Genomic DNA, 12,496 nt, shown 5'->3' with positions numbered 1-12,496 from the left:
TGCTGTGTGTGTGTGTGTGTGTGTGTGTGTGTGTGTGTGTGTCTTGTCAGCTGTATTTGACCTGGGGTTCAGGGTTCTATTCATGCTGAGTCTGAAAGATTCACAGCAATGCTATGAGGGTCTTACATCATGTGTAACAGACCCCCACATGCTTGGCAAACTAATTAAAATTTAAAAAAAACTTCACAGAAAACTTGCACTTCTATATACGCTTCACTTCAAAAAGGATTGTTTGATAAATAGAAAGTCTAAAAGAACAGCATTTATTTGAAATGTATTTCTTTTGTAATAATGTAAAAGTCTTTACAGTCAATTTTGATCAATTGAATGCATCCTTGCTAAATACAAGTATACATTAGTTTGAAAAAAATAAGAATTGCGGACTTTTGAACAGTAGTGTCTAGAAATGGATGAAAATAGAATTGATGTTTTGTATCAGTCTGGTTGTGTAGCAGGCCCTGGAATGCTGTTGGGTTACGGATGGTGTTTTTAGGTCTTCTCTAAGTACATCTGGACCCTTTGACTGAGATCTTCAGATCTTATGTCAGTGTGAGGTCTTACCCGTTTGCTGTTTGTCATAGCAATGCCTAACAGTACTCTCAACCTCAAGTCTTCTGTGTACCTTTAAGTCTTGATGGTGGCACAACAGTGTCATAGAGTGTCAATTTCTGTCTCTTTGTCTCTTTCCATCTGATTGAAGATGGTCTGGTCCATACTGAGATACACAAATCTGTAGAAAAAAAGAATAGGTCCTAGTAATTTTCTACCAGGACAGGAGCGTTAAATTTACGGACATTTCCTTAAATCTTAAAACACAACACAATGCAATGCATAATTCAAAATATTGGTAAAACACCTGTGAAAAATCAATAAAGAAAATTCCTTCAATACGGAAAAGTCCTTCATATTAACACCATACATTGTGCCCTATTTTTACAGACATTTCTTAGAGTATAAGCTCCTTCCTTGAGAGGCCACTGAATACTTCATTCAAGCAGTATAATGCAAATGCATCGCTTAGAAAGGCCAGATCCTCAACATTCTGTCATATTTTATGCATTTATAGCCATCAGACTGGCATACTTGACATTCATTAGATTGTGCTTACTGCATTGCAAGATGTGGCACAAAACCTTGAGATCAGTAAAATATTTTAAAGAATATATTATATATATATTATATATATATTTTTTCAGCTAGTATGCATTTAGACTATATACTACTTGCATCTATTCAGCTAAGCTAGAGTAGATAATGTTCACTTGTTAGTGTGTTAGTGCTTGTATGTTCCTGTTTTTGTCCTTTAATGAGCAGGACTGCTCGTTCTCTGATGCAAGACAGTACAAAGGTTCTGTTGTGCATCTCCGTTTTTTGTCTGCCAGTCTTGATCCCAAGCAGGCCTGAGCTCTAGAGACAGAGAGCCAGTCAGAGCTATGCAGTACACAGTCTGTTCAAGCATGTGTCCTAATCAGATGGCATGAAATGAGTGTAGTGAGTCATACGATTGCTCTTTGTGTCTTTTCCCTGTTAGTGTCATTTTCTTGGTTGATTATTTATTGACCAGTAGAACGATGTCTTGATTAAAAAGCTATTAAATGAGTTTGATCTCGCCTCTTTAGTCCCAGTGTTGACACAGCAATTTACCAGATAACTTGATTTTTAAATCTGTTTACAACGACTGATTCAGATCATGTGCAGGTTGAACTGTGTTGCATGGTTACTGATTTGATCGAGTCGATTTGTTGTTGATTCACCATTGCTCTTCAATAGGTTGTGTCTCTGGAATGCCTGGCTCAGGATGCAGCCGCTGAGCAGTCCACTCCTTTCAGGAGCCAAGGGGAGGCGTGATTGGCCGCTGGCCTTATCTGGGTGGAGCTGTAGGAGGGATATTACTTATTCATTGGCACGTTCTGCAAGGCCCCTCCCACCTCACTGACGCTCTGCCCTTGGTAAGTCAACTAAAAGCATGCACTATGATACTGGTAACCAAGTGATTGTTTAGCAGGCTAGAACTTTTGTCAAAGTTTGATAGTCCTAATGTTAAAGGGGTCATATGATGTTGCTAAAAAGAACATTAACAGTGTTGTAAATACAACTTAACCACTGATTTCTAGTCGTGTCCTCTTTTGGAAGACCAAACAAAGTAGTTTTGCTTTCACAACGAAATGCACAGCGACTCCACAACATGGCGGCAGCGGCGGCAACAACAATACTACAGGGAGAATCAAAGTTACGCCTTCTTTCTTTGCGTGAACATTTGGGCGGCGTTATGCAAATCTTCCCACATCGTGACGTAAATATGTGGGGGCGTGTTAGAACGAGCCGTTTTAGGTAGGTGTGTCTGACTCTTAACTTTTATAAAGAATATCTCTTTGGATTTGAGACTTTAGTCTTTGCAACTTTCCAGATATTCTTTATGCACCAAGAGCTTGTAACACTCCAAAGAGAAAAGAAAAATTGAAATAGCATCATATGACCCCATTAAATTTAACATTGTCTGTTGAGTGCAACACAGAAATTTACAAGTTTATGTACAAAATTTTGATTAGATTTTTGTTTAATGTAACTGTTTACAACATTATATTGGTGTAATATAGTTAGAAATAATAAGAAATGCTTCTTGGGCCCCAGATCAGCATATTAGAATGATTTCTGAGGAATTATGATAATGCAAGTAATGTTACTTGCCATCCAGATGAATTAATTACATTTAAAAAAATGTTTTTAATTAAAAACAGTCTTTGTAAATAGTAATGTTTCACAATATTACTGTTTTTACTGTATTTTTCATCAAATAAATGCAGCCTTAGTGAGGAGGCTTCTTTCAAAAACATTTAAACATCAAGTTGATTATCTCTCTGACATTTTCTTTCTCTCTTTTTTCGTCAGGCCCCTGTTAGCTGCCTGTGTATCTGGGAATGCTGTTGTTGCATCAGAGGGGCAGTGTTGGAGTTGGCCGAACTCGGGGGCTAAGGTCAGGGTCAAGATTCAAGGGTCAACACAACTCAGAAGCTGCAGGGGTGGATGTGGAAGGACCTGAAGCCAAGCTGCAGGCACCAACAGGCATGTAGGTTAGGAAAATGGTCATGCACACACTTATTCTGTATTTATTCTGACACTTTCCTGCTCCAGTTTACAACAGTGATGCTCCCTCAGTGCAGAATCGTCTGTGCCACAGCAAAATAAATCATATTTTACCTGAATTTTGAATGTGAGTTTGCTATTTGAATCGAATGTGATTGAGATAAAAAGTCAGTGTGCCAGGAAATAATTGCAAGAATGTGTTTTTGTTAAGTCGTCTTTGCAGGCTACTTGCAAAAACAAACATACAAATGCTTTCAGTGCCGTTCGATTCACAAATGATGCATATAAGCCAGTTCTTCTTTTTGGCGGATCAATAATGTACTGCAAAACCAGTGTAGTCTGATTCCCAACTGAATGACTCTTATGAGCCAGTTCTTTTTACAAAATAAAGAACATTTTGTCTCATTTTATAAGGAGTGAATGTTAGTGAACCAAAACATGTAATGCAAATAGTATATAGTCTGATTCCTGAATTAATGAACCGTTTTTTAATGAACTTTTCCAAAAGACGAGTTCCCGATTTGAACCTGACAAATCCTTTACTGAACTGAATCAATTGGAGAGGTTACTAAATCGAGATTTGTCTTGCATACTAATACAAGTTGTCATATGTTTACATGATGTTTATTGTATTTCATCATATGTGTATTATGTATGAGCTTTATTGATGTCCATATCAAAATAAAGCAAATTTTGTCTAAAATGTTTTGTTAAAGATGCACATTTGAAATAGTGTTCATTGTTACTATTCTGCCGTGTAATCTTTATTATGCGTTTCATGTCAGTTTGCTTATACTTTGTTTTACTTCAGAAGCTGTATGCACTGTGGAAATCAGCTTGTTCTAACTCCACACCTGACCCCTGGAAACTAAAGCCTTTCATCTATGAGACGGGAAGCTTACTTTCACTTCCACAGCCTTGTTGCACTTGTTCAGACATCCTAGAACTCTCTGGAGCTAGTGTCTTTATTATTTAACACTGCACAACTTCCCCTGAAACAATCACCCAGCACAAACAAAGTCACTATGCGTCACATCCACGTGGAACTGGCTCGTAAAGAGCCGGCCGTTGAGCTTCCAGCCCAGGACGGGGATCTACCTCTGCCTAGCACTCGGAGCGAGAGCCCTGAATCTGAAGTACGGCGAGCCGTTCCCAGACCATTTGGAGAAGAAGAGATCAGGCTACAGAAGGTCTACCAGCTATCCATCCTCTCCCAAAGAGGTGGTTTCGGGGAAAGTCAAGAGACTCTTCGGCCTGTCCGAGTAGGTATGAAACGTAGCCTGAAGGGGATGCCGGTTCCTGTCGCCCATAAGCGTCTTTTCCAACAGGATGAGGATGACGATGATGATGAGTCCGATGGGGAGGTGTTGTGTGGCTCTGGGGTGGAACCACTTTTTTCCAACTCGCTCCTTGAGCACAGAGACTCAGAAATCCCTAGGTCGCCTCCCCTTTCCCCTTCGCATCCACTGATTCCTGGTCGCCGGCCAGCCCAGCACAACCACGACAGGCCCGTCCCGGATGCCTTCGCCCCGCTGTCCCCAAAATCTCCAAAATCTCCCCCTATGGTGGACCCACAGGGCCCTCACTCCACCAGGGGCCACTGTGAGGGAAGTCCTCCCACCCTTACTCCCAGAACCGAGGCCTCCACAGCAGGAAACATCCCGGCTGGCTCCAGCGATGAGCCAAGGGACGAAGGCCATAACTCTGTTGATGTCAAGGGCTTGTTGTGCGCCACAGAGAGCAGTTGGGCGCCTGTCCCGTTTTCAACACCAGCTGAAGCTGTCGAATGGGGGACAACTTTTGAATCTTCTCCACCACCGGCAGAGACGAAGACCTCCTCCTCTAACAGACTGAGCTCTCTTGAGAAAACACCAGTGGAAGCAAATGGCCTGGTATCAGGATCATCCAATTCCTGTCCAGTGAAGAAAAGACTTCTCTCCTCCAGTGATACAGGAGAGTCCTGCTCAGAGGATGAGGGTCCATCTACATCAAAACGCAGTCGGCTGGCACTGTTGGCACCGGGGCTCGGATTAGCATCCTGTCGCAGCACTGATGCCAAGGGTGCACCCTTCTGGAACCATCTACTGCCCTCAGCAAGAGAGCACACCAAGGTGAAACGCAAAGAAAGTAGAAATGAAACCGAAGGCCCTTTCACATGACTTAACAATGCAGCTAGAGATACTGTACAAACTAACATTTTAACAGCCAGCCTGGATCATGTGCACCCCATGAACCAGTTATATAAATAATACCCTTACAATGAGCGAATTAGGAGTGAGTACCACGCATTTTTTTTTTTTCATAGCAGACTTCATATTTACACTTCTGTTCAAAAGTTTCGGGTACAGTAAGGATATTTATCGTGCGGCAGACATATTGAAGGTCATTCTGCAAAGCACTCTAATTTGCTTTTCATTCACCATACTGTGGCCTCTCCTCCATTGACTTCAAACAAAACAGCCTCTGATCTCCCATTTGGGATCCTGCCACATAATGCATTTTTGAGCTAACCTTGAAGACTCCCCCTGGGGGAGGGGGTCTGGTAATGCAACTCTCAAAGTCTTCAACTCAACAAGATGGAAAACAAAATGTTTTTAGAGAGTGAAATTATATTATGCACATTTGTATTATTTTAATACGCATTAGAAATTATCTTTTGCAATGCGTTTCACATAAAGATCAAAGCGGCATGTGAGAGATGCATTGAATGTGAGTCATGTGAAAGGGCCTTAATTCAGGGGTAAAAACATGCTAGATTTTTCCACATTACAAGTGGAAATGGGAAGGTGCTGATTATTTTAAGAAGAAGCCTTTTTTTTTTTTTTTTGGTAATGTTTAAGTGTGAAGGGGGTGGAGATAGTCTCCCATTACTGACAGAGTCATCATTAAAGGTCGGGTGAATAGTCAGAATGAAAAAAGACATATTGGGAGTGAGAGATTTTTAGAATATGCATGCTTAATTTTTCCGTTGCAGCACAATAAGCAGTGGGACTCCAGAACAAAGCCCATTGACGGAGCCATTGTTCAAGAGGTGAGACCTGCCTCACCTGACCTAACAAATACACACACACAGGTTCTGGCCAAATTCAGTTCCAGAATGAGGGAATTTGGGGTGAGAGGGGTTACACGGACTACAGTGGCTCATATGCTGTCACTTTCATCACGCCGGTGTCAGTGCTCAAAGGCTGAGCTCAGGACTTGAAGAAAACCCAAGAAGGGAAGAATAAAAGAGAAAGTGAAGGACAGAGAAATGATCATAGAAACAGGCCAACGAAGAGGAAAGAGCAAATATAGGTTTAGAATAGAGAAACAAAGAGATGAATAGACTGAAATAAAGGTTCAAACTAGCTGAAAATGTACAAGTTTGAAACCCATTCTATAGTTAAGTCTAGCTGATATTTAATAACTTATCAGAATGATACTATGGACTACTGTGAGATGTGTGATATTGCAGCCACATCTTCATCTGTAAGTACTTCTTAATCTCAACTGAAGTTTGAAAATTTGAAATTGACTTCAGATTGTTCCGCATTCTAACTCTGATGTCATAATGGGCCTTCTTTTCATTCTTTTGAATGATTTTTCCCAATCATTCAAACGCTTGTATTTGACTTATTGTCATTTCCATTAAGTCGATTAAAATCTACTTTTAACATTTATCAGCAGCCTGGTTTTACATGATCATGAAATGAACCTTAACTTCATTTCGAAGCTATTTACTGACGTAAGACTTTTTTCTTAAAAAAGACTATTGGAATAAAACAGTATTAGTTGTAACATCTTTTTAAAACTTCATTTTTCAGACTGCTACAGACTGTTCACGATCCGGGAGAAGGCTCAAAGTGGGGAGTCGACTCAAATCGTAAGTCATCTTTTTTCCTTCAAATTATGTTGTATTAATATATAAGAATGTGTGTTTATTACTTTTTTTGTTTTAATAGTCGACGGTTACGCAGTGGACGCCGAACAGACACCAGTCGCTCCTGTAGTCCAATCTCCTCTTTATCCTCCATTAGCAGACCTCTTCTTGGCAACTTTGAGGTACACAAGTCTAAGCCATGATGAAATCAAATACTAAATTAAGATAGATTAACACACAGCGCCTGTTTTATATACATTTGTATACTGTTTGTCATTGAAGCCAATAAAACCATGGTATGCAAAGTAAAAAAGAGGCTAAAAGACTGAAAGCTGGAATAGATTTCACAACTTAAGCCCTAATTCGCAGTCTGGAGGAATCCATGCTATTTGCTGAAAATCAGAGGAAGTCTGCAGATTTTGAGCAGTCAGAAAATCTCATAGTGAATTGTGGGCACAGACTGTAGTTTTTATTTATTTAGCTTTTATCTATGGGCCAGATTTACTAACAGTTTGCGCCAGTGCAAACCCTACTGTCAGGATTTACTTAAGAAACGCAGTGAAACTTTAGCGATGACAAGGCGTGGCATACACATTTGTGGGAATTTCCCTTTCAGATGCAACATTTATGGGAGTGCATATTTAAAGAAATCATGCAAGGTGATTTACCAAGGTTTGGTTGTCATGTTACTGATACTTAAAAAAATTCATGTCTTAACCCACTTATGATGCCCAGTTTTCCTCTGTAACAATATATGAAGTCTGCAGTTGTATGAAGTTGTATTAAAAGTTTATTCCAGCCTTAATCTACAGTCAGTGACTAATGTTTTGATGCATTTCTGATTGGTTGTTGTGTGCATCTGTCTGCAGGAGTCGATTCTGAAGGGTCGTTTTACTCCATCTGGGCGGATAGAGGGCTTCACAGCAGAGATCGGTGCTAGCGGCTCCTATTGCCCGCAGCATGCCACCTTACCTGTGCAAGTGACTTATTATGACACCTCAGAGCACAGCGCCCCTTCTCCCTTCCTGGTATATGTTTTCTTTCTCAGTAATTTTTCTAAATTTGTTTTGAGATTTCCTTTTTTTTTTTTTTTTACCTTCCTTGACATGTAAATTCTCTATTGTAAAATGCATATTAACAGTTATATTTCTTTGCAATGTTTAGGGGGTGATCTTGCTAGAACCACTTGGAAAAAAAGGATACAGCGTACCCAAAGCAGGGACCATTCAAGTGGTGGGCTCTCTTTCTATTTCTTTCCATATTTATGTGTTTTTTTTTTTTATTGATATTTATTTTGAGTACTTTGTACTATATATTTTCTAAATGTTATAACTTTTTTTAAATCCTATGTTTTTTTTGTTTGTTTTTTTTTAAGTATTTTATTCATTTGATTGTGTTTTTGTTTTTTTGCAGACCTTATTTAACCCCAATAAGACTGTGGTTAAAATGTTTTTGGTGACATATAATTTTGGGGACATGCCCGTCAATCACATGACCTTCTTGCGCCATCGTATCTTCCTGGTGCCTGTGGATGAGGCGGAGGGGTCAGGGGAGGGGCAGGAGGGCTCACTTTCTGACAGGAAGAAGATTCTCTGCTACTTGATACACCTCAGGTAAACTTTTACAAAATGTACAACATCTGTTCTACAAAATTTATAAATACAAAATACATAAGATTTTTTTTTTTTTTTTTTGAAGAAGCCTCTTATGCTCACCAAAGTTGTAATTATTTGATCAGAAATATAGTATAAACAGTAAAAAGTAATATTGTGAAACATTATTGCTGTTTAAAATAAGAGTTTTCTATTTTAAAGGGTTAGTTCACCCAAAAATTCTGTCATTAATTACTCACCCTCGTGTTGTTCCAAACCCGTAAGACCTTCGTTCATCTTCGGAACACAATTTAAGATATTTTTGATGAAATCTGAGGGCTCTCTGACCCTCCCATAGACAGCAAGGTAACTACCACGTTCAAGGTCCAGAAAAGTACCAAGATGATCGACAAAGTAGTCCATGTGACATCAGTGGTTCAACTGTAAAGTTACGAAGCTACGAGAATACTTGCGCAAAGAAAACAAAAATCACTACTTTATTCCACATTTTCGTCTCTACTGCGTCACTTGTGGACGACAGTATCATGACGCGAGATACTGGAATAAAGTCGTTATTTTTGTTTTCTTTGCGCAAGTATTCTCGTAGCTTCGTAACTTTACAGTTGAACCACTGATGTCACACGGACTACTTTGTCGATCATCTTGGTACTTTTCTGGACCTTGAACGTGGTAGTTACCTTGCTGTCTATGGGAGGGTCAGAGAGCCCTCAGATTTCATCAAAAATATCTTAAATTGTGTTCGGAAGATGAACGAAGGTCTTACGGGTTTGGAACAACACGAGGGTGAGTAATTAATGACAGAATTTCATTTTTGGGTGAACTAACCCTTTAATATTTTTTTTTAAATCTAATTTATTCCTCTGATGGCAAAGCTGAATTTTCAGCAGCCATTACTCCAGTCTTGAGTATCACAGAATCTTTTAGAAATCATTCTAATATACTTATTTGGTGCTCAAGAAACATTTCTTTGGGAAAACTGATTTTTCAGGATTCTTTGATGAACAGAAAGTTCACAAGAACAGCATTAATTTGATTGATTTTGTCTTTAGTTACACTTTTGATCAATGTTTTGTTGTTGTTGTTGTTAATTTAGAAGAAATAAATGGGACAGCAACACTTGAACACCAGTATGACCATGAACGTATATATAATGGGTGCAAACTGTTGTACTACCTCTAATAGTTGCAAATTGATCACACTTTTAACTTTCTCTTAGTTATACTTTTAATTCTATAGCTCCAAGTGTGTATTTTTAGGCTAGTTTGCAACCAACTTAAAAGACTAGATAACTATGTTTAATATACTGTATATTTAATATATTAGCATAAAAGTACTTCTCCTCTAAGTGGTATATTCAAAATGGAAGCAATGAAGCCTAATAAACCTGTTTTTCCTCTCCTCTTTGTTTGCATATCTCAGATTCCAGAGTTCCAAATCTGGGAAAATCTACTTGCACAATGATATCCGGCTGCTATTCTCCCGCAAGTCCATCGAGGTGGACACTGGGATTCCTTACGAGCTGAAATCTTTCACCGAGGTGCCAAGAAACCCCAAATACTCCCCCAGAGTGTGAGATCGGGATGCCCTGCAGCAGTGGGGCAGAAGGACTGCATTAATAAAGATCGCAAGACAAGAGACCCCTATACACTTGAACACAGACACACTTGCACTCATACATGCATACGCAGACAGATGTATGTACATACACACAGATATCACAACCTCTTGAGGGCCAGCTCTAGAACTGAGTGTGTAACATGCATGCCTTGTGACTTAATTGAGTTTTCCTCTAGTGCCGTTAAACAGTTAAGCTTTGCCCTTCACTCTGCCTGCACCTGCCCATTGTGGACCAGTTGTAACCATGCCCACCAACCCGCTCTATTCTAAAATGCTGGTAACCATCAGTAGATACGGACTTCCTCGATCAAAGAGGACTGAGTGGATGTACAAAGAGGTGTTGAATGAGACCAACAAATGGAAAAAGAGACTTCTGAGGACCAGATTGGAGTTTCAAGAATGGACACCACCTGTAACTTGCCTATTGGAGGGGATAAGAAAGTTCTAGAAAGAAAGAGACCAGTGTAACAGAGGACTGAAAGGACATCCATTCAGTATCGGCATTGTATTCGTAAAGCATGGGGCGTAAACGGGAGAATAGCTCATTATTTTGGACGGGCAGTTTGGAGGACATTGCTGTTCCAACTTCTTCTTCTGAACAGTCCGACATCAGAGCAGAAAACAAACTGTAGTATTTATGTTCGCAAATGTCTTAAAAAAAAGCAATATGCTGCACAACTAGAGTGATTTCATTTTTGTGGAGGTAGTAGGTGCCCGCTCTATTAGGATGGAGGGAAAAGATTGCCACGTGAGTGATGGAGGGAACGGGAGGGAATTTGGGGTATTTAAAATCAGAAAATGTTGTTTATGTATATTTTAAAAACGGTTTAAACTCTGCAACTTGCGGGTAAAACAAGTGTTTGACCGTAATTTGCCAAGGGATACTTGAGAAGCAATGCCAAGGTTTGCTCCTGTATGTTTTGTGTATGATCAATAAAATACATTCACTTTCAACATATTAAAAACAAGCTTGTGTAGATTAAATAAAAACACCTCTATAGTGTTTCATGCCATGAGGGCTCAACCACAGCCCCCTAAGAAATTGGCAGACACAATCTAGCTTTTTGGGCTTTGGCATGAAGGAAATCTGCTGATCGGAACAGCAATAGCAATAAAATCTCAGACTGTCTTGAAAATAGTGTACACCTTAAAATGTCACTTTCCCCCCACTGAGTTATTTAAAGATGATTGGCATCAGGCAATATGATTCAACAGCATGAAATCAGATTTACCCGAGTATTTGAGCTTTGCACAAATGGTGGTATAGTTAGCAGGGGTCGTATTATTGTGATACTGTCACTGTACTGATTTGCTGTTGAGATACTAGAAAATACTTTAGGATAATAAAAAGAACAGATTTCATCTCTGCCATTCTATGCTGAGGTTAATGCACAGGTTCTTCTTCAGTTCTCTTAACCCTCAGCCGTCCCTCGGGTCATTTTGACCCAAAACGTTTTTTCAAAAATATTCTAAAAATCGTGTGTTGATCGTACCGGTCCAAGATGTCTTTACTTTTGTCACACTTGCACCGGGAATACACAAAAAAAATTTGAGTGGATTCGAGGAGTTTAAATGGGTGCAATAAAAAAAGTAACAAAAGTGTCATTTTGACCCGCATAGGAATGAATGGAATTTACGACAAAACTGCATTTTTCATTACATTTGATTTTTTTTAATACACAAAATCTGAGACAATCCAGTAAAGATTTATACCCAAACGAAGGGCTGAGACTACAGAATATCCCCAATGCAGAAAAAACTCCCATACACACACACAAACACACACGTGGTACACACACTCATAGAACACATTGTAATATTTTTCATGTTTCTGCTGGGATATGACTGTCATCTTTCCATTTTTTTTTTTACTTTACACAGTTAGATTTGAGTGATGTGGTGGAGACCAATGAGTTTATATCATATTTATATTTTTAAAAATATATATTTATTTCATATTTATGAATTTGTATGAATATGCATATGTTTAGGTTATAATTCAGTTTAAAAAAATGTTTTTTTTACAAAATTTGGATTTTGTAATGTTTCAATATATATTTCAATCCATAAACAACCAAATTGAAGCCTTAAGATTATCTAATTTCTCATGTTTCACTTGTTTTGCTCATTTAAAAAATCTCCATGGGGTTCTATAGGCCCCTCTAGTGGCTGTAACCATAAAATGCAAGTTTATGTAATTTTTCCCCACCAGATGGCATCAGCGACACTCAGTGACTCGATTCCAAGGCCATCTGTTGGTTTTTGATGAAACAGGACTGAAATTGTCTTTCTTTGTTTTGTTTTTTTTGGTGAAATAATGTAC

At 39.0% G+C, this 12,496-nt stretch overlaps 1 protein-coding gene across 5 annotated transcripts in view; it reads left to right on the top strand.

Moving 5' to 3' along the window:
* Positions 1-10,836, top strand: part of LOC107684984 (protein FAM214B-like) — a 21,799-nt gene extending 10,963 nt beyond the window's left edge. For 3 of the 5 annotated variants that reach the window (XM_016481387.1, XM_016481386.1, XM_016481389.1), the window contains 10 exons: positions 1,771-1,949; positions 2,890-3,067; positions 3,896-5,195; positions 6,059-6,115; positions 6,888-6,946; positions 7,026-7,125; positions 7,813-7,971; positions 8,108-8,176; positions 8,357-8,556; positions 9,976-10,836. In XM_016481387.1, the coding sequence (XP_016336873.1) occupies positions 4,110-5,195; positions 6,059-6,115; positions 6,888-6,946; positions 7,026-7,125; positions 7,813-7,971; positions 8,108-8,176; positions 8,357-8,556; positions 9,976-10,129 (1,884 nt within the window). In that variant the 5' untranslated portion in view covers positions 1,771-1,949; positions 2,890-3,067; positions 3,896-4,109 and the 3' untranslated portion in view covers positions 10,130-10,836. Of the gene's footprint in view, positions 1-1,770; positions 1,950-2,889; positions 3,072-3,895; positions 5,196-6,058; positions 6,116-6,887; positions 6,947-7,025; positions 7,126-7,812; positions 7,972-8,107; positions 8,177-8,356; positions 8,557-9,975 lie in introns of all 5 variants that reach the window. The other 2 variants (XM_016481388.1, XM_016481390.1) reach the window with 2 other exon arrangements.
* Positions 10,837-12,496: the final 1,660 nt, after the last annotated feature.

The sequence above is a fragment of the Sinocyclocheilus anshuiensis genome, unplaced genomic scaffold (assembly GCF_001515605.1).
Source record: "Sinocyclocheilus anshuiensis isolate Anshui unplaced genomic scaffold, SAMN03320099.WGS_v1.1 scaffold605, whole genome shotgun sequence".
NCBI lineage: Eukaryota > Metazoa > Chordata > Actinopteri > Cypriniformes > Cyprinidae > Sinocyclocheilus > Sinocyclocheilus anshuiensis.
Note: the sequence above shows the minus strand (reverse complement) of the source record. Positions and strands in the feature narration are given on the sequence as shown.